At 38.7% G+C, this 20,707-nt stretch overlaps 1 protein-coding gene across 2 annotated transcripts in view; it reads right to left on the minus strand.

Moving 5' to 3' along the window:
• The window catches only part of CSMD1 (CUB and Sushi multiple domains 1), a 2,071,408-nt gene that overhangs the window by 363,342 nt on the left and 1,687,359 nt on the right, over positions 1–20,707 (minus strand). For both annotated transcript variants that reach the window (XM_055349528.2, XM_055349527.2), the window contains exons 24-25: positions 10,295–10,486; positions 9,697–9,823 (exon numbers count right to left, since the gene is read on the minus strand). In XM_055349528.2, the coding sequence (XP_055205503.2) occupies positions 9,697–9,823; positions 10,295–10,486 (319 nt within the window). The remainder of the gene's footprint in view (positions 1–9,696; positions 9,824–10,294; positions 10,487–20,707) is intronic.

A 20,707-nucleotide genomic window follows, 5' to 3' on the forward strand; every position in this document is an offset into this window, starting at 1 on the left:
CTCATTGGAATTAAAAACCTGTGTTTATCAAAAGAATTCATTTCAGTATAAAAAAATGGGCAAAAGGCTTCAACTGGCAGTAAAAAAGGATATTCAAAAGGCCAATAAACATATAAAAAAGTGTTTACCTTGATCAGTCGTCAGGGAAATGCAAATAAAAAGGTACCACACCCCCAGTAGAGTGGCTAAAATGAAAAAACAATCAATCCCATTGTTGTTTAGAAAGTGAAGTCCCTGAAATTCTCTCATATACACCCTCTCAGGGAGTGAGGATAAGAATAACCGCTTTGGAAAACTGATAGCACCTAATACTGTGGAAGGTAGGATTCACCATTACCCAGCAATTCCTGGCCTCAGTGTATACCCATGGAAAAAGCATACATACATTCACCAGGCAACATGTCAAAGCATATTAAAAGCAGCACAGTATGCATTAACTCCAAACCGCATCAGAACCATCCAAATGTCCATCAACACCCAGAATGGGTAAATAAATTATATCAGGAAATATCTAACGGCATCAATGGGTGTGAAGATTGAGGAAATGAGGCGAGACACAAAATTAATGAAACTGTACAATCTCTCTCTCTCTCTCTCTCTCTTTTTTTAGACAGAGTCTTGATCTGTTGACCAGGCGGGAGTGCAATGGAATGATCTCGGCTCACTGCAACCTCTGCCTCCCAGGCTCAAGCAATTCTTCTGCCTCAGCCTCCCGAGTAGCTGGGATTATAGGCGTGTGCCAACACAACTTGGTTATTTTTTAATTTTTAATAGAGACGGAGTTTCACCATGTTGATCAGGCTGGTCTTGAACTCCTGATCTCAGGTAATCTGCCCGCCTCAGCCTCCCAAAGTGCTAGGATTACAGGCGTAAGCCATCGTGCCCGACAATTATCTTTTACATAAAATTCAAATTCGGCAAAACTCTTCTGAAGTCTTAATAGTGATTGTCCTGGAGAAAAGACAATTTGAATAGAGCTCAAAGGTCTATCCTGAGTCCAGATAATTTTCCCTTTCTTTATCTGAGTTCTGGTTACATGGGGGTGTTTCTTTTGTGAACAAGCCACATGGCAGTTTTTATGCTATATGCTAATGAGAAGCTTACACAGAAAAACAAACATGCACCCTGGTACCATGGAGTTTTGCCATCTTGGAAAATGTCTCATGACTCCAACAAAAAATATGATACAACAAAACTTAAATGTAGGTAAATGTCAGTCATTTTTTATTCAAATGTAAAATTGTTAAAAGTCAAAATGCCAGACACTATTCCATTAGGTAAAGGAAGTTAAAAAAAAATGGAGTGAAGCCAGGTACGGTGGCTCACGCCTGTAATCCCAGTATTTTGGGAGGCCGAGGTGGGTGGATCGCCTGAGGTCAGAAGTTCGAGACCAGCCTGGCCAATATGGTGAAACCCTGTCTCTACTAAAAATATAAAAATTAGCTGGGCATGGTGGAAGACACCTGTAATCCCAGCTACTCAGGAGGCTGAGGCAGGAGCACTGCTTGAACCCTGGAGGTGGAGGTTGCAGTGAGCCAAGATCGCGCTATTGCACTCCAGCCTGGGGAACAAGAGCAAGACTTCGTCTCAAAAAAAAAAAAAAAAAAAAAAGAGGAATGAAATGTGGTATCATCGCTAAGGAACTCTGTGATATCAGATACAGGCACGTGAGGAAAAGCACACACCCTCCAACACACAGTGTCCCAAGGTCTGGCAGATACAAGAAAAGCACGCCACCATACAGCGGACATGGGTGTAATTCTGCCTCACGGAGTGTGGGAAGGCTCTTGTCCAGCCAAGACAAAGCAGGAAAGGAATCCAGGGAAAGGAGAGAACCAGAAATGCAGGTGGGAGGTGAAGTGCACAGAGAAGAGGAAGTCACTAACCAAATGTATTCACATGTCAAAAAAGTCAACATAGGAAAGGTATAAACAGATATAACCAATAAAATGTTTGGAATATTTTTTTTCTGGACAGATTGTTAAAGACTGAAAAGCCTTTGTCCAGTTTCAGAGAGAATGTGGAGACGCCCAATTTCTATGTACTGCTGGTAGTATATCTACTCCTTTTAGAGGCAATTTGGTAATGGCTATAAAAATTCAAATGTGCAAACATAGCAAATGCAGCTCTAGAAATTCATCATGAAAAGTGCCCTGGAGGTGACACACGGGGAGGATGGTAGCTTTACTTACAACAGTGAAAACATAAAAAACAACCTGATTATTCCAAAAGGGTGTAGTTTAAATAAATTAAGGCACATTCAGGCAATGGAATACTATCCCATAACTAAATAGGATGAGGCGGAGTTATAAATTTGGATGTAAACATTTGGCCATGTTTATTAACTCAAAATAAATGTTCAGAATAACATGGCGTAAAAAATAAATAAAAAGATAAATGAACATATCAAATTTTATGTTTGTATTTGCATAGAGAAAATTTTAAAAAGCTATATCACCTTTTCAAGTGTAGTTTTCTTTGGTGTTTAAGATTACAGAAAACTACATTTAGGGTTTTTTTTTTCTGCAGCACTTTATTATTTTAAAATTAAGAAAAATAACCATAAACCATGCCAAAGAGCTTATCCTGCACATAATGAGTGGACAAAATAGTTTTTGTTTTTATAGCAAGCTCAGGCGAGTGAAATGACTAACTCTGCTTTATGGAAAGACTTGTACTAAGACATGTGAGGATGCTCACACCCTTTGACCCAGCAAACAAATTTCCTAGGCATTTATTCTAAGGAATTATATAAATATAAGCAAAGATTTACTTACAAGACTACTTGTCACATCATTATGTACAACATGAAAAATTAGAAACGGCCAGGCCTGGTGGCTCACGCTTCTAATCCCAGTGCTTTGGGAGGACGAGTTGGGCAGATCATTGGAGGTCAGGAGTTCGAGACTAGCCTGGCCAACATGGCGAAACCCCGTGTCTACTAAAAATACAAAAAAATTAGCTGGGTGTGGTGGCACATGCATGTAATCCCAGCTACTCAGGACACTGAGGCAGGAGAATTGCTTGAACCCAGGAGGCTGAGGTTGCAGTGAGCCAAGATTGTGCCACCGCACTCCAGCCTGGACAACAGAGTGAGACTCTGTCTCAAAAAAAAAAAAAAAAAAAAAAAAAAAGAGAAAGACAAATTAGAAATGGTATAAACAACCAACAAGAGAGACAATGTTTAATGGTACATGTCCGCACCACACAATATACATTGATACGTATAAGACGTTTGCCAACATGTTAACATTGATGTCTATAGGGGAGTAATACATGATTTCTTCAATTGTTTTTTTTTAAATTTTTTCAAAATCTATATAGACACTAGTTTTATAGACATAAACATACATTTTTAAAATAAACCATATTGCTTGGAGTAGGAGCAGTGTGTGCAAGGCAGCCTTTGCAGGGTGGTCAGTGGAAACCTGGTGAGTTAGGAGGGTCTACCCAGCGAAGGAACGAGGTGGTGGGCAGGGAGGAGAGTTTGGGAGGCTTCACATGGGGTGTAAATGAGAAATGAAGCTCACAGAAGTGTGGGAGCTAGTGAAACTTGCCCTGGAGGTCTTGACATGTGGATATGATATTAGCAGAGATTATTAGTACAGAAGGAAGGTAACTGATGAAGAGAAATGATGAGATCAGGGAAGAACACAGAGTATTTCTGGATGGGATAATAAAAATGAGTTTTTGCTGAGCCCTAAGAGATGGGAAGAAACTGGAGGTGAGTCAATGAGGAGAAACTCAAGAGAGTGTGTGTAAAGAGAGCACCACAGTAGCACAGGCTGTGGTCAGAGATCAATCAAGAGAGAGCGCCACAGTAGCACAGGCTATGATCAGAGATCAATCAAGCTTTCTTTGTCCTGAAGTGTAAAGTATCCATGAGCAGACAAATATACATCTGGAAAGCCACAGTAAGCCAAATTCTAGAGGGTATTATGGTTCTGGGTAAGGAGCTGGTGCTTGTCAATGTACAGTGAGGGTATTTGAGAGATTGGAGAGAATAAAGGATGGATTTGGGAAGGTCAGTTGAGAGAAGACTGAAGTAACAAGAAAGTCATGGGAATTGGTAATGGTGGATAAGAAGAAAGGAAACATAAAGAGACAGAGAAATGACAGGGCTTTGTTTTCAGATTCTATGCATTTTTTTTTCAGTGCCTTGTCTAAAGAAATCTCATATAATTTATCAAAAGAATTCCATGAGCTATACAGCCCTATCTTCATTGTTTTAGGTGGGAAATTATTGGATATTGAGGGAGGAGAAATAAGTAACAGTAGAACATAACACTGAAGACTAAAGTCTCCCGCCCCTTGGAGGGAGACAATAACACAAATAGGGAATGATGGCAATAATGATGAAATAATGATGAAATGTGAGGAGTTGGGAACACATGATGAGCTCTGAGGAGAGATGTCAGGGAAGTTTGGATCAGCTTCCACCATTTTATCTTTTGTGCTTTTCAGATCCTGAAATATCTGTAGAAGTTTCTTGAATGTTGTTTTCTGGAGTCACTTCTTCTGGGATATCTCCATCGTTCTCATCACAGCATCTCCTCCCTTACACTCCTACGTCCATCTTGGCTGAGTTTCCCTGGCTGCCTATCTAAGGTCTCTCCACACAGCAGTGGCAATGTTCCCACCTCAGCTATTTCTCCTGTAATTCCATTTATGTGTGATTTGAGTTTCACTTCCCATGATATCACTTCTCATTTCTTCCCTGCATGTCTATCTTTTCTGGGCAATTCCTTCTTTGCAAATCCCGTTTTGTAAGACATCAAGCGCACTGATGACTGGGAGCAAAGAAGACAACACAACTACCCTCTTTGCTGTCTTAGAATGCACTGAATAGCAGGCACCCTGTGAGTAGTCACCAGCAGATGTTGAAAGAGGAGATGTGATCTGTCACCGGTGATGATGATGTGCCTCATTATTCATATAGTGATGTAGGAACTGAAGAGCTGGAATTTGTCCTTCATGCACTTTCTCACAGTTTATGTACCATGGCAGCTGAAATGTGAGTGGTATGGTTGGGAGCTGGTGTTATTCAACTAATTTGTGGCAACTGAAAATATGTGTCAGAAGTTTGCAAAGTGAGTGGGGTTGCAGGTTTCTTTCCTCTGACTCAGGCTCTCCTACATGTCTGGTAAGGTGACCTATGCCCAGCAACTGCTCCCAGAGCCCCAGGTTAAGGGGGTCTGGAGTAGCAGCCCTTGGCATAGGGAAAAACTGTAGACTTCTATAACTCTTTTACTTCATGGCTGAAATTACTTAACTTGTTATTTCTTTGTATTGTCTGTGAAAACTAAGGGAAGGGTCTATAGTGATGTTGATAGGAATGGAGAAATTGGAGATGCTTTTATTCCTGACTGGCCCTATACCTTTCTGTCATGTCAGGAAAATTCTCCCACCCATGGTCTATGTACAGAGGCTGGACATGGAGACTGGGGATAAATGTATAGTTTTCCTCTTAAGTGTATTTCCTACTGGGATCTGGAAGGTCGATCAGAAATGGATTAATACTTCTAGATCTCCAGTGCAATTTCACTCTAATCTCTCTACAACCTGATGCCACTAGAAAGAAAATCCAGGGCAGGACAGCCAGCAGAACACCAGGGTCATCAAACCACGTTACCTTTTCTAAAAGTCTGCATAGGAATGCTTTTGACAACCTTGATACCTTTTTGATATGCGTCCAATGTTTTTCATACTGCATGAGCTTGTTAAAAAGAATTCCCTTCAACTATACTACCAAATGCAATTTCCTGCTAACAATTAGGAACAGAAGTGCATTCAAAGTGAGCTTTCCAGACAATTACACTGGCAGAAAAGCAATTAAAACTTAGGAACAATGTACACATATGGTTATGTAAAACATAGCCTTTAATGTTGCTAGCTGAAGAAGTTTATAATGCTGTTACTTTTGTTACATAAAGCATGGCTGTGCCCAGCAATGAAATATGCTGGATCTCCTAGAGAAATATTACCAAATAACAACTTTCACTGGGGCTAAATTTTCTACAATGTCTTGTGATTAGACTTTTAATTAAATTTGGCTCAGGTAACTGCTCTATAGCATACATGTTAAAATTACAAATTCTTCCAGACCCAAGTGCCCCATAATAATAACTATTTTGGGGTATTCGATTACCTCAAACAAAGAGGAATAGCACTATATAAGCAGAAGTTGCTCTGGGCCTCAATGAAATCAATGTAGCTCTGCAATAATGGGCCTAAAGTATTGAAACTAGCCTTTTCATATTTTCCAAGATCCGGCTGTTTATTCATTCCTTGAGAGTGAAAAATATTTACATTAAGATATCATAGTATAAATGCATAGTAATGATTACATTTATATTAAGATAGTTTATTATATTAAGATATTTTAAAGAGCTAAATTAATCCCTGTGTTGATATTTATATGACTGATGTATTTCTCATTTTCAAGTTAACATTGTAGGTAATACAGACTATGTTATCATTGAAATAAATAAGACTTAGTAACCATGCCAGCTAATATCAAGGCTAAGACCAGACACTAATTTTTCTGAGTATTAGTACAATTTTAAGTACATGATATACAATTTTAGTATATTATGTACTTCTAATTATGGTTTTTCCAGATCACCATACTAAAAATTGCATTTATATTCTTCATGAAGAGTGGTTCAATCATCAAAAACATTTTGGGATTAAGTTGATTGTCAGTTGAGGAAATTAATGATAAATATGGATGCTACCCTCTTAACTTGCTTATTGGGAAGAAGTTTATGCTTTAAATTTAATAGATGTATTTATAAATTTGATAGTGTGTACCTCATATTGAAAGATACATATACGAAGAAAATTTTTCAGTCAGTTCATGCAATAAAAACTGCACATTTTTTATTCAAATATTTTTTATTTTTCTCTTTAAATTTTTTTTTATTAAAATGTTAACAAAGTATTAGATTCACCTGCAAAGAGTGAATCCATGACTTGGTTTGCATTTAGAGAAAGACAGTGCTCACTCTAATTAATTCCAGTAAATTAAACCACAAAGGAAATTGTAAGAAAAACAAAAAATGTGAAATTCTTCTAAAAGAAGATAAATTATTTTTATATAAAGTCATTCCACTATCATAGATGATTTCTACAACTTTTCAAAATCAAAGCGAATGGAAATGGTTTTTACATTACTCAAATCTAGCATTTGTGAATTCAAAGTGCTGGGATGACAGGTGTGAGCCGCTATGCCTGGCCTATTTATTTCCATAGAAACATGCCTTTATTGATTTTCAGGAGGAATATGAAATACTGAATTCTGTTACTCAGCTATAACTTAGTGTTGTCCCAACAGATCAATAATCATCAAATTAATAATTTATCTTGATTCATTTTAAAATGAGTTATTATAAAATAGTATGTGCTATGGTTTTACTGTCTCCACCAAAACTCATGTTGAAATTTAATTGCCATTGTAGCCATATTGAAAGTGGGAGCCCTTATGAGGTGATTAGGTCATAAGGGCTGGGCCCTCATGAAGGGATTAATGCTGTTACCATGGGAGTGGGTTAGCTATAGTGAGAGGGAGCCCCTGATTAAGTTTGGCCCCATTTCCTCTCTGTCTCTCGTGTACTTCCTTGCTATGTGATGCTCTCACCATGTGGACTCATCATCTGCCAATGCCATGCCCTTGGACTTCCCATCTCCAGAACTGTTAAGAAAATAAACTTCTTAACTTACTAAGTCTGTAATATTCTTTTTCTTCAGACAGAGTCTCACTGTTGCCCAGGCTGGAGTACAGTGGCACGATCTTAGCTCACTGCAAGCTCCACCTTCTGGGTTCACACCATTCTCCCGCCTCAGCCTCCTTTTTTGTATTTTTTAGTAGAGACGGGGTTTCACCATGTTAGCCAGGATGATCTTGATCTTCTCACCTGGTGATTTGCCTGCCTTGGCCTCCCAAAGTGCTGGGATTACAGGCATGAGCCACTGCACCGGGCCCCACAGTCTGTAATATTCTATCGTAGCAGCAGAAACACCATCATAAGATGTTTGCATTCTAGATATGCTTTAATTGTTCTTCTTGCTCCTTTTATGTAGGGAGAATCTTTCTCACGTAGGGTGTATAATATGCATTTTCCTCACTCCACTTCATCCCATTTTATTTTTGTTAAGTTACAGGGTTGCAGTGAAGTAAGTGTATGATATCTATGTAATACACATTACTAAGCTTGATAGGGTGGCTTTTCTGAATAAGGACAAAAATCATTTGTTTATAAATATTTTTCATCCTTCCACATCTTCTGCCTCAGTCTCCTGAGTAGCTGGGATTACAGGTGTGTGCCACCATGCCCAGATGCTTTTTGTATTTTTAGTGGTGATGGAGTTTTGCCATGCTGGCCAGGCTGATCTCGAACTACTGATCTTAAGTGATCCACCTGCCTTGGCGTCCCAAAGTGTTAGGGTTATAGGCATGAGCCACTGTGCCCAGCCTGACTTTGACCTGTTACTGTTTTTCAGCTTCACGTATGTGTACAAGGAGCTGAAGCAGCTGGGCTGATTCATTTAGTCTTTGGTGGGTATAATAGCATGATGGAGTGTAGACCCCTGGGACATGCAGATTAAGGCTATTGGAGGTCAGAGTTTTTCAAAAGCAAATTTTGTACAGAAAATTAATAACAACAACAATGAAACAGAAAGGTTAATTAATTGAAGGAAAAATACATTTTAAAAAGGATTGGTTAGGACTGTGTGTCCACTTCATTTTAAACAAGAACTAAAAATAAAACTTATTTTAAAATTACCTTTTGCCTTATGTGCTATGGTTTTGGAGACAGATTTCTGACTAGATCACCAAGAGCTTACTTTAAAAATATTACTTTTTGTTTGTTTAAATAACTCATCATAATAACTCAGAACTCACTATTGGAATAGAACACTTTTTGTTTAAATGTTCACATCATTTTCTGAAATTTGCAATGATTATATGTGTTACTTTAGAGTACTTTCTTGGTCTACCTCAAAGTTACTTTGGTATATTGCAAAATGACACATATTGCTCCCATCCCTGCACACAAGTCTTTTTAAAATATGACTTTGCTTCTCTTTCTATTAAAAGAACAGTAGAGTGTATTTCTTCATATCTTGAGTCTTGCCTAGCCCATGAGACTTGCTTTGACAAAGGGCACCTTAGCAAGTGTAATGTAAGCAGAAGTTGGAAATTTGTTCATCCCTTGCTGCTACAACCTTCCCACCCTGACTAGCCTACTGCAGGAACAGAAGCCTGGTGTGGAGGGGCTCCTGCTTTCCCAACCATCCAAGCTGATGCCCTCACACCTAAGGAAGGTCATCCTGGCCTTCTCATCCCCAGTCAATCTCCCCCAGATCAGAACAGCCCAGGCAACCCACAAAGTCATGATGTTTTTTTCAGCTACTAAATTTGTTACGCAGCAGAAGCTAACTGATACACTCTCATTTTGTCTTTATTATATAGAACTTAATTAATGGTTTCAAGGCAACAGCAAAGTAAGCAAGTGAGCCAACAAAACTTAGCTACAGCTAAAACTTTTAGCTACAGCTTTACCTTTTCTTCTTTAGTTCAGAAACTTTAACCATGGATATTTGGTGTACCACTATCTCTGCTACAAGAATAGAAGGCATAATAGAAGGCATATCTCTTTTCTCAAATCACTGAAACCAAAATAAAACAAGTACCTAATGGTCTTTCCTGGGTCTGCCTCTATAATCCAGGTGCAGTGGAGGTTGTTGTCATAAGGAGCTGGATAGCCAGGGGACAATATTCGTCCTGATGTGGCTGCATGGATCTGACCACCACATTCCGCTGTAGAAGACACAGAGAGATGGGAACGTTCAGCTTCAGGCATCACATGTTTCTATTTAGCTACTTTTCAAAACCAAAGCCATTATGTCTGCATTATATACATAGAAAAAAAGAATCACCATCATCTATCTCTCCTGACTGTTTCAATACTTCTTCCAAATCATTACCTCTGTGGAAAGTCTTTATCCTCCATGCAATTAAAGTTGAGAGCATAAAGCAATAAGACACTCATGTGGTAATTCTAATAACAACACTCTACCTATAGTCTCCATAACAGAGTACTAGAAAAACTGTCTTTCATAGCTGAAAACACACATTCACAGACACATGGAAATCTCAGAATACATAAAACTCACACTGGAAAGTGTGATAAAATTCCTCCTCTTTTCCAATAAAGGAAGTCAATGCAACATGGTGCAAGCACCCTAAGGCCTGGCTTTTGCACAACGGTCTGACTGCTTCCACACTCACCTATGCACGAAGGTAGTGGTTTGTCCCACACTCTCCTGTCTCCACTCAAACAGGTCAGGGTGTTGCTGCCATGCATGGCGTACCCCGGGTTGCAACTGTACAGAACTACAGTGTCGGTAAAGTGGCCTTCATCACGGATCCTATAGCCGTAGTTAGGGATGCCCGGATCCTCACATTTTACCAGATCAAAACCTGCAAGAGAGAAAGGCAAGGAATGAACAGAACTCAAGGGTGGACATCTGCCTTAAAACAGAGATGCAATAAACAAGGTTGCTAAATGCTCCTTGAAGGGTAGGGAGAAAAAAGGAGATTGTGAATTTACAAAGGGGAAAAGAAAGATGGGTCTGTATTGGGGCTATTTGTTACCCATTTGTGATTTCTTGAAGTTCGGTCATCTTATTTGTTCCTCCCTACTTAAAAGTTTTTTTTTTTTTTTTTTTTTTTGCTTTTGTTGCCCAGGCTGGAGTGCAATGGCGTGATCTTGCCTCACTGCAACCTCCACCTCCCGGGTTCAAGTGATTCGCCTGCCACCATGCCCAGCTAATTTTTCATATTTTTAGTAGAGACGGGGTTTCACTATATTGGCCAGGCTGGTCTCCAATACCTGACTTCAGGCAATCCACCCCCTCAGCCTCCCAAAGTGCTGGGATTACAGGCGTGAGCCACTGCGCCCGGCCCCTCAAGCTCTTGTTTTCCAGAGTTCCACAACTTCGTCTGTCAGTCCAAGCCTCCAGTCTGCACGCTGGATTCTCTGGTGAGCCCCAACGCCCTCTAGGAATGGGATACTCTGCTGCCTCTTTGCCCCTCTGTCACAACCTAGACCTCCAAGGAAGAGGGGCCACCTACCGGCACCACCAGGGTGCTTTGCAGAATCCTGACAGCCAGCACTTATTCCAGCCCATTGTCAAGAGCCGCCCACCTTCCCGACAACTTCCTCCAAACTCCAAGATGTCAACTTCATGGGAAAAGAAAAAAAACTGGCGCTCCTCAATTACTGCCGACCACACTCCTGATGGTGCATGGTTATGAGGCTCTTGAGGAAATCCACACAACAATAGAAACTCCAGAAATGAATCATTATAATGACCTCATCAAAATAAGCTCTTAAACTCAAAGAAATAGATGACAGAAATGAAGATTTAGCTTCTGCAGTACTGAGAGCTGTATATTGCTTTTATGTGAGGCAATATTTTAAGGCCATCTGTGAAGACAGTCTTACAGTAACATATTTCTCTTCATATCATGATGCAAATTTTGACAATTGTAAAAAGGAGAGCTGGAAACTTGAGGGACCACATGGTCCCTTTCCTTCTATTTCCACCAAACTTTGAATGCTTTCTTTTCTCAAAAAGAAATAAAATTTTGAAATGAATTTGTGACTTCTGCTAAGTCCTCCTGTCAATGTGAAGTCTGAGATGCCCTTCCATTGAGGAAAATGTATTCTTAACTTCACAATATAATTTTACCCTGCTGATGTCTGACTAATGAGGATTGAGATTTGCAGCTTTGTATAGGAGAAAGAGGACATGCTTGATCCTTTGCACTCAGTGACTAAGAAAATTTCCTTCATAAAGTTTCCTTCCACAAAGAGTCAGTCTTTACCAACCATGACATTATTATTTTTACGATAACCCTGATCTATTTAAGAGACACCAATAATTTTAATTCAGATGCCTGGAATTCAAGAACAGAAGAGTGTATCGATCTTGCTGCAAAGCAAAGGGTTATGCTAAATGTCCACAAAGGGGAGGTAGAAATTAGGGGGATGGTTTCAATCAATCACCTCCGGTTTCAGGGTCATTCAAATATTTGATGACCTTCATCTCACTGCATAATGCCAAGAAGACAGGGCAGAAAGGAAGACATTCAATATCACGTATGACAAAATCCGTCATTATTACAGATTATTCAATGCTCATTTCTGTTTTCACAGAGGAAAAAACAAGCAGAAGTCTTTACTGTTGTTATTGTTGTAGTGTTACTGGGTTTGGGGGTTTGGAAGTGACAGCATCTGAACAACTCTTTAGAAGGCAGTCCTGCCCAGCAGTGGGGATGCCCACCAGCAAACCAGAGGCAGAATGACTTGTTGGAAGTGATGATTCTCCCCGGCCACACTTGGAGTCCACCTCCCTATTAATAACAAACAATCTTCCAAAATCTTGCGCTATCTTGAATTTACATTAGGTATGCTGCTTATCCAATGTCATTGGAACATACAATTGGAAATAACCATTAGGCACACAAAATCGGGGTGTAAAGAATATAAAACTTTTGAGTTCAACATCTATCCCTATGATCAGTACCACTGGAACAGGATCCTGGGAAAATTTAAAAATCTTTTTGAGGGGTGAGGGCCGCCCATGCTAACAGGGCATCCAGGTCCTGTCCATGAAGAACAAAGCTGTGAATGGCAGCGGGGCCAGGAAACTGTGGGGTTCTGCACACAGCACCCAGGAGGTATCCACCTTAACAAACCACACCCAATGTGACCCGAACTTCTCGTTTTTCAAGGGGCAAAAGAAATCTGGAGTTTTTAAAAAAGTTTTTAAAAAGAGTTGGAATATTCCACGTAATGCTTCTAAACTGAGCTTTGAAACACATACACATCTGCTGGGGATGATGAAAGCCTGGACTAAGAAGTGGTCAAGATGGCTACAGAGGCTGCTCAACTTAACAAATGAGGTTACGTCCCAATAAACCCGTCAAAAGTGGGAAATATATTAAGCAGAAAATTAATGCAATATACCTAACTTTCCAAATGTCTTAAATTCAGCTAGCTTACCATAAATGTGCTTAGGACAGTTACCTTGGCCTATAGTTGGGCAATATCATCTAGCACAAAGCCTATTTATTTTATCCTATTTATTTTATAAGAAATTGTTGATAGTCCTCCCCACTACTAATAACAAACACACAATGAGTGTTGACATGAAATAGTCAACTTTTTTTTTTTTTTTTGACATGGAGTCTGTCTGTTGCCCAGGCTGGAATGCAGTGGCATAATCTCGGCTCACTGCAACCTCCATCTCCTGGGTTCCAGTGATTCTCGTGCCTCAGCCTCCTGAATAGCTGGGACTATATATAAGTGCGTGCCACCACACCCAGCTAATTTTTGTATTTTTAGTAGAGTCAGGGTTTCACCATGTTGTCCAGACTCGTCTCAAACTCCTGACCTCAAGTGATTTGCTTGCCTCAGTCTCCCAAAGTGCTGGAATTATAAGGATGAGTCTAATCAGCCAGAGAGTCAACACTTTCTTATAAAACAAGCTTTATGCTAGATGATTTGTGATGATTTGTGCTAGTATTGAATACTGTACAGGAAATGAAAAACAGATGGTTGCACGGGTGCTCAAAGTATACTTTGTACTGAACGTGTATTGCTTTTACATCATTATACAGTTGAAAAATTGTAAGTGAACCATCATAAGTTGTGGGCTTTCTGTGTTCATTTTGACAATAAATTATGTTCTGATTGTACAGAAGAGTTTATCAATCATAAGAGATTTTCTTCACTGGAGACATGTTGATAAAGTAAAGTAATAACATTGATTTTCCTGTGGGACTTACAAATTGTTTCAGTAGTTTATAGCCATAAGCTCTACAAGTAGTTTATAGATATTAATGCTTTAAACGTTATCCAGAATATGCCTCTATGTTCAGAAATCATGGCTTTTAAAGACTTCAATCAAAAAGGTTAACAAAGTTCTAAAATCCAAAAATATGCTTATTTTATAATTAGTTTAAGAAACATTTTCCTCTGCCCTAAAACTTGCATTAAAACCTTTTTTTGGGCCGGGCGCGGTGGCTCACGCCTGTAATCCCAGCACTTTGGGAGGCCGAGGCGGGCGGATCACGAGGTCAGGAGATTGAGACCATCCTGGCTAACACAGTGAAACCCCGTCTCTACTAAAAAATACAAAAAATTAGCCGGGCATGGTGGCGGGTGCCTGTAGTCCCAGCTACGCGGGAGGCTGAGGCAGGAGAATGGCGTGAACCCGGGAGGCGGAGCTTGCAGTGAGCCGAGATCGTGCCACTGCACTCCAGCCTGGGCAACAGAGTGAGACTCCGTCTCAAAAAAAAAAAAAAAAAAAAACCTTTTTTTGGAGAAGAGTGGAAAGAAACATTACAAAACAACCAAGCAAAGAAAAAAGATGTATCCATTAAAATGTCTACTAAACTTTACTTGGGTTGGATTTTGTACAGAAATATGTGTTTTATTGCTTTTTCTATTATTCAATATCAAAAGTTTTTCTTTCTACTTAAACTACACCTTGTCATACAGAAGAATTAAGCCAAGTTATTTATGGCAGCGTAGTTTTCTCTTTATATGACCAGCTGTCTCCTTTTTCTTCTGATGCCTTTTCTTGTTTTTGCAAAAGATCACTTAAGACCTTGACAGCATCATGAAATTTATTATCTTGTAAAAAGCTCTACACCTAAAGCCTCTAGGCTTGTGTGATATCTTTTTATAAAATACATTCCTCTTTCCTGTCAGAAAGTTTAAAGTATTTGGCCATTCTAGAGATCAGTTTTCCAATTTTCAGTAGACTGAAGAGAGCTTTGTTCTCTCAAAGCTCCTCACAGGATTTGATGGTTCACACACAGTTGCTGGGAGAATCATAGGCCTTTACAGTGGGAAGTAGCATTGGAATCACAGCCATCAATACCTTGAAGGACTAGAGAAATATCCCTAGAAATCTGAAGCTTCTACTTCGTGTCACTTGCGCCGTGAACCAGCTTAGTCGCCTGCTAGGGAGAAGAGTGCTGCCTCCACCGTTAAACTGTGCCCTTAGAGCCATAGCATGTCAGCATCTCTCAGGTTCTCAAAGGCAGTTAGACTTCGATCTGGTGTTTCACACACTTTGACCCCTAGACTGTTACTTTATCCACATTCGTTAGGATACAGCCTAGCCTGCTGTTTCTCTCTCTGCAAACTGCATGAAGTACATTTCAATTGAGCTTTACTTGCTGTGTGTTTAAAGACTAGTATATAATCATTGTTTCCTAAAAATGTCAACACTGTTTTTGAATATTGGTAAAATAAGTTGATGTGTAATAGAAGAATTCTGAAATGACAACATAAAATTCTATGATGTTGATTCTGCACTATTTCAGAAAAGAATGTTTCCATGTTTTAAGAAATCTCAGATGGATTAAAGACTTAAATGTTAGACCTAAAACCATAAAAACTCCAGAGGAAAACCTAGGCAATACCATTCAGGACATAGGCATGGGCAAAGACTTCATGTCTAAAACACAAAAAGCAATGGCAACAAAAGCCAAAATTGACAAATGGGATCTGATTAAACTAATGAGGTTCTGCACAGCAAAAGAAACCACCATCAGACTGAACAGGCAACATACAGAATGGGAGAAAATTTTTGCAATCTACTCATCTGACAAAGGGCTAATATGCACAGTCTACAATGAACTCAAATTTACAAGAAAAAAACAACCCCATCAAAAAGTGGGTGAAAGATATGAACAGACACTTCTCAAAAGATGACATTTATGCAGCCAAAAGACACATGAAAAAATGCTCATCATCACTGGCCATCAGAGAAATGCAAATCAAAACCACAATAAGATACTATCTCACACCAGTTAGAATGGCGATCAATCATTAAAAAGTCAGGAAACAACAGGTGCTGGAGAGGATGTGGAGAAATAGGAACACTTTTACACTGTTGGTGGGACTGTAAACTAGTTTAACCATTGTGGAAGTCAGTGTGGCGATTCCTCAGGGATCTAGAACTAGAAATACCATTTGACCCAGCCATCCCATTACCGGGTATATACGCAAAGGACTATAAATCATGCTGCTATAAAGACACATGCACACGTATGTTTATAGCGGCACTATTCACAATAGCAAAGACTTGGAACCAACCCAAATGTCCAACAATGATAGACTGGATTAAGAAAATGTGGCACATATACACCATGGAATACTATGCAGCCATAAAAAGGATGAGTTCATGTCCTTTGTAGGGACATGGATGAAGCTGAAAACCATGATTCTCAGCAAACTATCACAAGGACAAAAAACCAAACCACCGCATGTTCTCACTCATAGGTGGGAATTGAACAATGAGAACACATGGACACAGGAAGGGGAACATCACACACCAGGGCCTGTTGTGGGGTGGGGGGAGTGGGGAGGGATAGCATTAGGAGATATACCTAATGTTAAATGACTAGTTAATGAGTGCAGCACCCCAACATGGCACATGTATACATATGTAACAAACCCTAAAACTTAAAGTATAATAAAAAAAAAATGGTTTTTAAAGGATATATTTAATTCTACAAAGATATTCTTCCAAATAGAGATATTTCCATTTTAATGTGAATTTAAGAGACTTTTGACTAATCAATTTTAAGCCTGTTGAAGAGTAATAACTTTAAAACCATACAGAAGGTATCCTTTTCTATCTATCTTGAAGCCACTAGTCTGCAATTATTCAGGGCACAAATACTGGTTCTGTATTTTCTTTATCCTCTAGAAACTTTAAAAAAGACTCAATCACGTTATTTGTGTCAAAGCACTATTAAGTATTATTACAATCAAAACTTGAATGTATTTAGTAATTCTATTTGTTTTCTAGTGATTTCATTTTAAGTCATAAACACAGCCAAAATACTATGAACAAAATGTTCTAATCAAAACAAGCTCCAAACATCCAGCTGATGAAAATTACTTCTCCATATATTTTGCAGTAATTACTCAGTCTTAATATTGTTAAGAATTAAATCCTATGTATCTATCTTCTAACACAACATTAGAGTTCTGTGAGACTTGCTTTTAGCTTTCAAGTATTTGGACTAGTTCTTATCTTCCAAATAAAGCACTTGTGTTTCAAGAGAACCAGCTCCAGACTTAATCCATTTTATACATCAGGCTGAACAACGAGCTCACAGTAATGTGAGTTTTTTCAGCCTCTATCTGAGCAACTCTTGAGAAAGTCGTTTCATGCTCAGGTGAGCTCTGAAAACATAACTGAAGAAAAGGAATACTGGTCATTTTTGAATCTCTGATATATTCTCTCATGAGCAACTGAAAAAAGCTTGAAGTATTTACAGAAACATACTATCTATCTCTTAATTTTACCTCAGACATTTCAATTGGGATAATGTACTTTTTTGGCAAAAATCTCTTTACTAATCTAAGAACGATTGTCATGTGAAAAAAAGGGACAGTGTTTTCACACCATTTCCTTCAGTGTAAAGAACTACATTAAAAACTTAATATTGCTTTTTATTAACTCTATTTGCATTCATCTGAATAGGAAGGGAGTTTCAAAGGTAATTGCTTAAATTTATTTTTTGTAGTTCACTTGAGAAGGAAAGTTCATTAATAATGAATTTCCTGAAATGTTTGATTGTTCCATGTTTTACAATACATCCCTCTCTATTCAAGAATGAAATTCTAGGTGAAGTGAGTGTGTGTGTGTGTGTGTGTTTGATTTTTAAACTATGTATCTTTTAAATTATATATCTATGGTTTTTTAAGCTATAGATGCTATTGTTTTCAAATTGAGTCCTTTTGTTAGCTACTATTTTCATTTAATTCATTCAGTTTTTCCCATATATTAAGTTTTTGCTGCCATTATTTTGTAATCATATGAGCAGCCCCATGGTAAGATACTCCACATTTTTAAAAAATAGCAATAGCAAACAGGTTGTTGACAATGTTTAAACAGAAATGTAAACTTCTGAACTTAAGGTAAAACATCAAAAAGCCTGTAAATGTCCAGAATGAAAATCAGATAGCCAAATTATCTATTTTTTGGAACTATCTTATTTTTTATCAAGCAAACTTTTAATAAATCATAAAGCAAGTTAATCATACCTAAGAATTTAATGAGTCAATCTTGAAACATTTTATAATTCTAAATACATTACATTAATCCCAAATGAATTTAATGCTGGCTGTACTTTGATCTTGTGCAGAGCTTCCAGCAGTTCAAATAGTTAATTCTGAGACATCTAAGTGAAATAATTCAAATTATTCACTTTCTCACTGATTTTTTTACCACTATGCACGTATGTTCTCTGTTGAGGATATTTAAAACTCAGAGTGGAGGAACTTGGGGCAAGACCAGGATCAGGCACCTACATGGATGAACTGAAATAATTTCACTCTAAATTCATCTTTAAATACATCCAGTTGGCAGATATTGTTCTAACTTGTACAAGGTGGTAAGAACTTACAATTAGGTGCTAACTATATATTGTATGAATTGTAACATCACCATGTGCCCCATGAATATGTGTAATAATTAGTTACCAATAAAAATAAAGGAAAATAATGAGCTGTAAAAAAATGTTTTCAAATCTGTCAGGAACTTTTTTGGGGCATGGTGAGAAGAGTAAAATAAAACAGGGCTCCTATCTTCCCCTGTCTAATGAATGACAGACCGGAAAATAAATACTTATAAAACAACACGATGAATGCTATGGTTTGCGTGAAGGTTGAGAGGGACAAAGGAAACTAGTATCTTGGTAGCTGGGGGGGTTCAGTGAGCCTTACAGGAGAGAGGGTTTGAGCAGGTCTAGGGGCTTCCTGGACGCCATCCACTCAGAGGGAGAACAGTCCAGGTGGAAAAGGCTTCAAATCGCATGGCAGTTGGGAACACCAATTTACAGGAACATTTGTATATGCTGATGCTTCCTTTTAAACGTGTGGCGGTTGTGATGGAGACAGGGATTGAAGGGAAGACAGGAAAGGTCACGGGAAAGACTGGAAAGGACTCGGCTGCAGCACCAAGGAGTGGAGACCAACTCAGCATGCAGTGGGGGAAAGGCAACAGAAAAGATTGCACAGGAAAGTGACACAAGTATATTCGTATTTCAGAGAGAGAATCAGAAGCAATGTGGAATATGGAAATGGGTGAGAAGAAAGAAAGGACAAGCAGGAAAATCAAAATAGTATTTATTTAGTGCTGGAAAGGAGCCTGTGTCAGTGGATGTGGGGAGGGGATGAGGCAAGAGTGTGTGCGTGGATGAAGCATGCACAAATATTATTTTGCAAATTGAGCCTGAGTGAGAGTGGAGACAGAAGACTCAGTAGATGATAGATGCGGTCTGTGATGAAGAGGATAGATGCGGTCTGTGATGAAGAGAGGACACCAGAGAAAAATGCAGCTCATGGGAGAGGTGAGGGAGGAAGCGGAGAATCATCAGCATTGTTGTCACATAACTATTCTGGTCTTCTCACAGCAGATCCCCTGTATTCACCCAGAAAAGGAATACATCTTTCACTGATAACACCTGTTATGAAATAATTAAAAATAAACATGCTTTGGATATGTTAGGAGCATTAAGAGCACAGAGCAAGACAATGTCAGTCCTTATGGAGTTTCACAGGGAAATTAGACATCCTAACAAATAGTAATCGCAATAACTACCCAAGCTATAGGCATAGACAGTATGAGTCAACAATGACACTTAATCACACAAGTGTGTACTTGTATTCTCTGTTGTTCTGGTCTCTGTTTTCTATTACGTTTTCTATTTTTTCCCAATTAAGTGTTTGTTTTGTTGTACTCACTTCCTTGTATAGCAAGGGGTGAATAGTTAAAAAATAAAAAGTCCAGAATGACTTAATTTTGTTTTGTTTTGTTTAATAGGAACTTCTGTGTGGTTGTGTAAGGATGGCTCCTTTTGTCAGGTAGAACCAGCCTACAGTTATCTGGTTAATACTATGTTTATTTGGTATCATTACTTGATGTGTTCACAATATCATGCCTTGTACACATTTTAACTTTAAAATGTTATAAATTTTGTGTTTAGTAAAATTTCATGTAAAATAAAGCTGCTACACTATAAGTGAACTTTTAATGTTATTTTTTGAGACAAGGTCTTGCTCTGTCACCCAGGCTGGAGTGCAGTGGCTCCATCTTGGCTCACTACAGCCTTGAACTACCAGGCTCAAGCGATCCTCCCACCTCAGCCTTTTGAGTAGCTGGGACCACAGATGTGGGCCACCATGCCCAGCTAATATTTGTATTTTTTGTAGAGACAGGGTTTCCCCTTTGTTGCCCAGGCTGGGCTCAAAACCCTGGGTTCAAGTGATCTGCCCACCTTGGCCTCCCAAAATGTTGGGATTACAAGCGTGAGCTGTCGCATTTGGCCTTCTCCGTAAATTTACTTTTAATTAGGGTTTCTTTCCTGATGATGAAGCTAGTAAATTATATATAGTACCTTAGGCTTGTAATATTCTATTTTTATTTATGAAATATCTTTGATAGTATAACTTCTTACTATAATGTTTTCCTTTTGTTCCAATATTTTAATAGGTGTTAAAATGAAAAACAGTAATGAAAAAATAGAGAGAAAATCTGTGTAGTTCTCTAATTAAGAACACGTATCTGGAGTAGCATATCCTCTGGCCTACAGCAGTAATTCATT

The sequence above is a fragment of the Gorilla gorilla genome, chromosome 7, assembly GCF_029281585.2.
Source record: "Gorilla gorilla gorilla isolate KB3781 chromosome 7, NHGRI_mGorGor1-v2.1_pri, whole genome shotgun sequence".
NCBI lineage: Eukaryota > Metazoa > Chordata > Mammalia > Primates > Hominidae > Gorilla > Gorilla gorilla.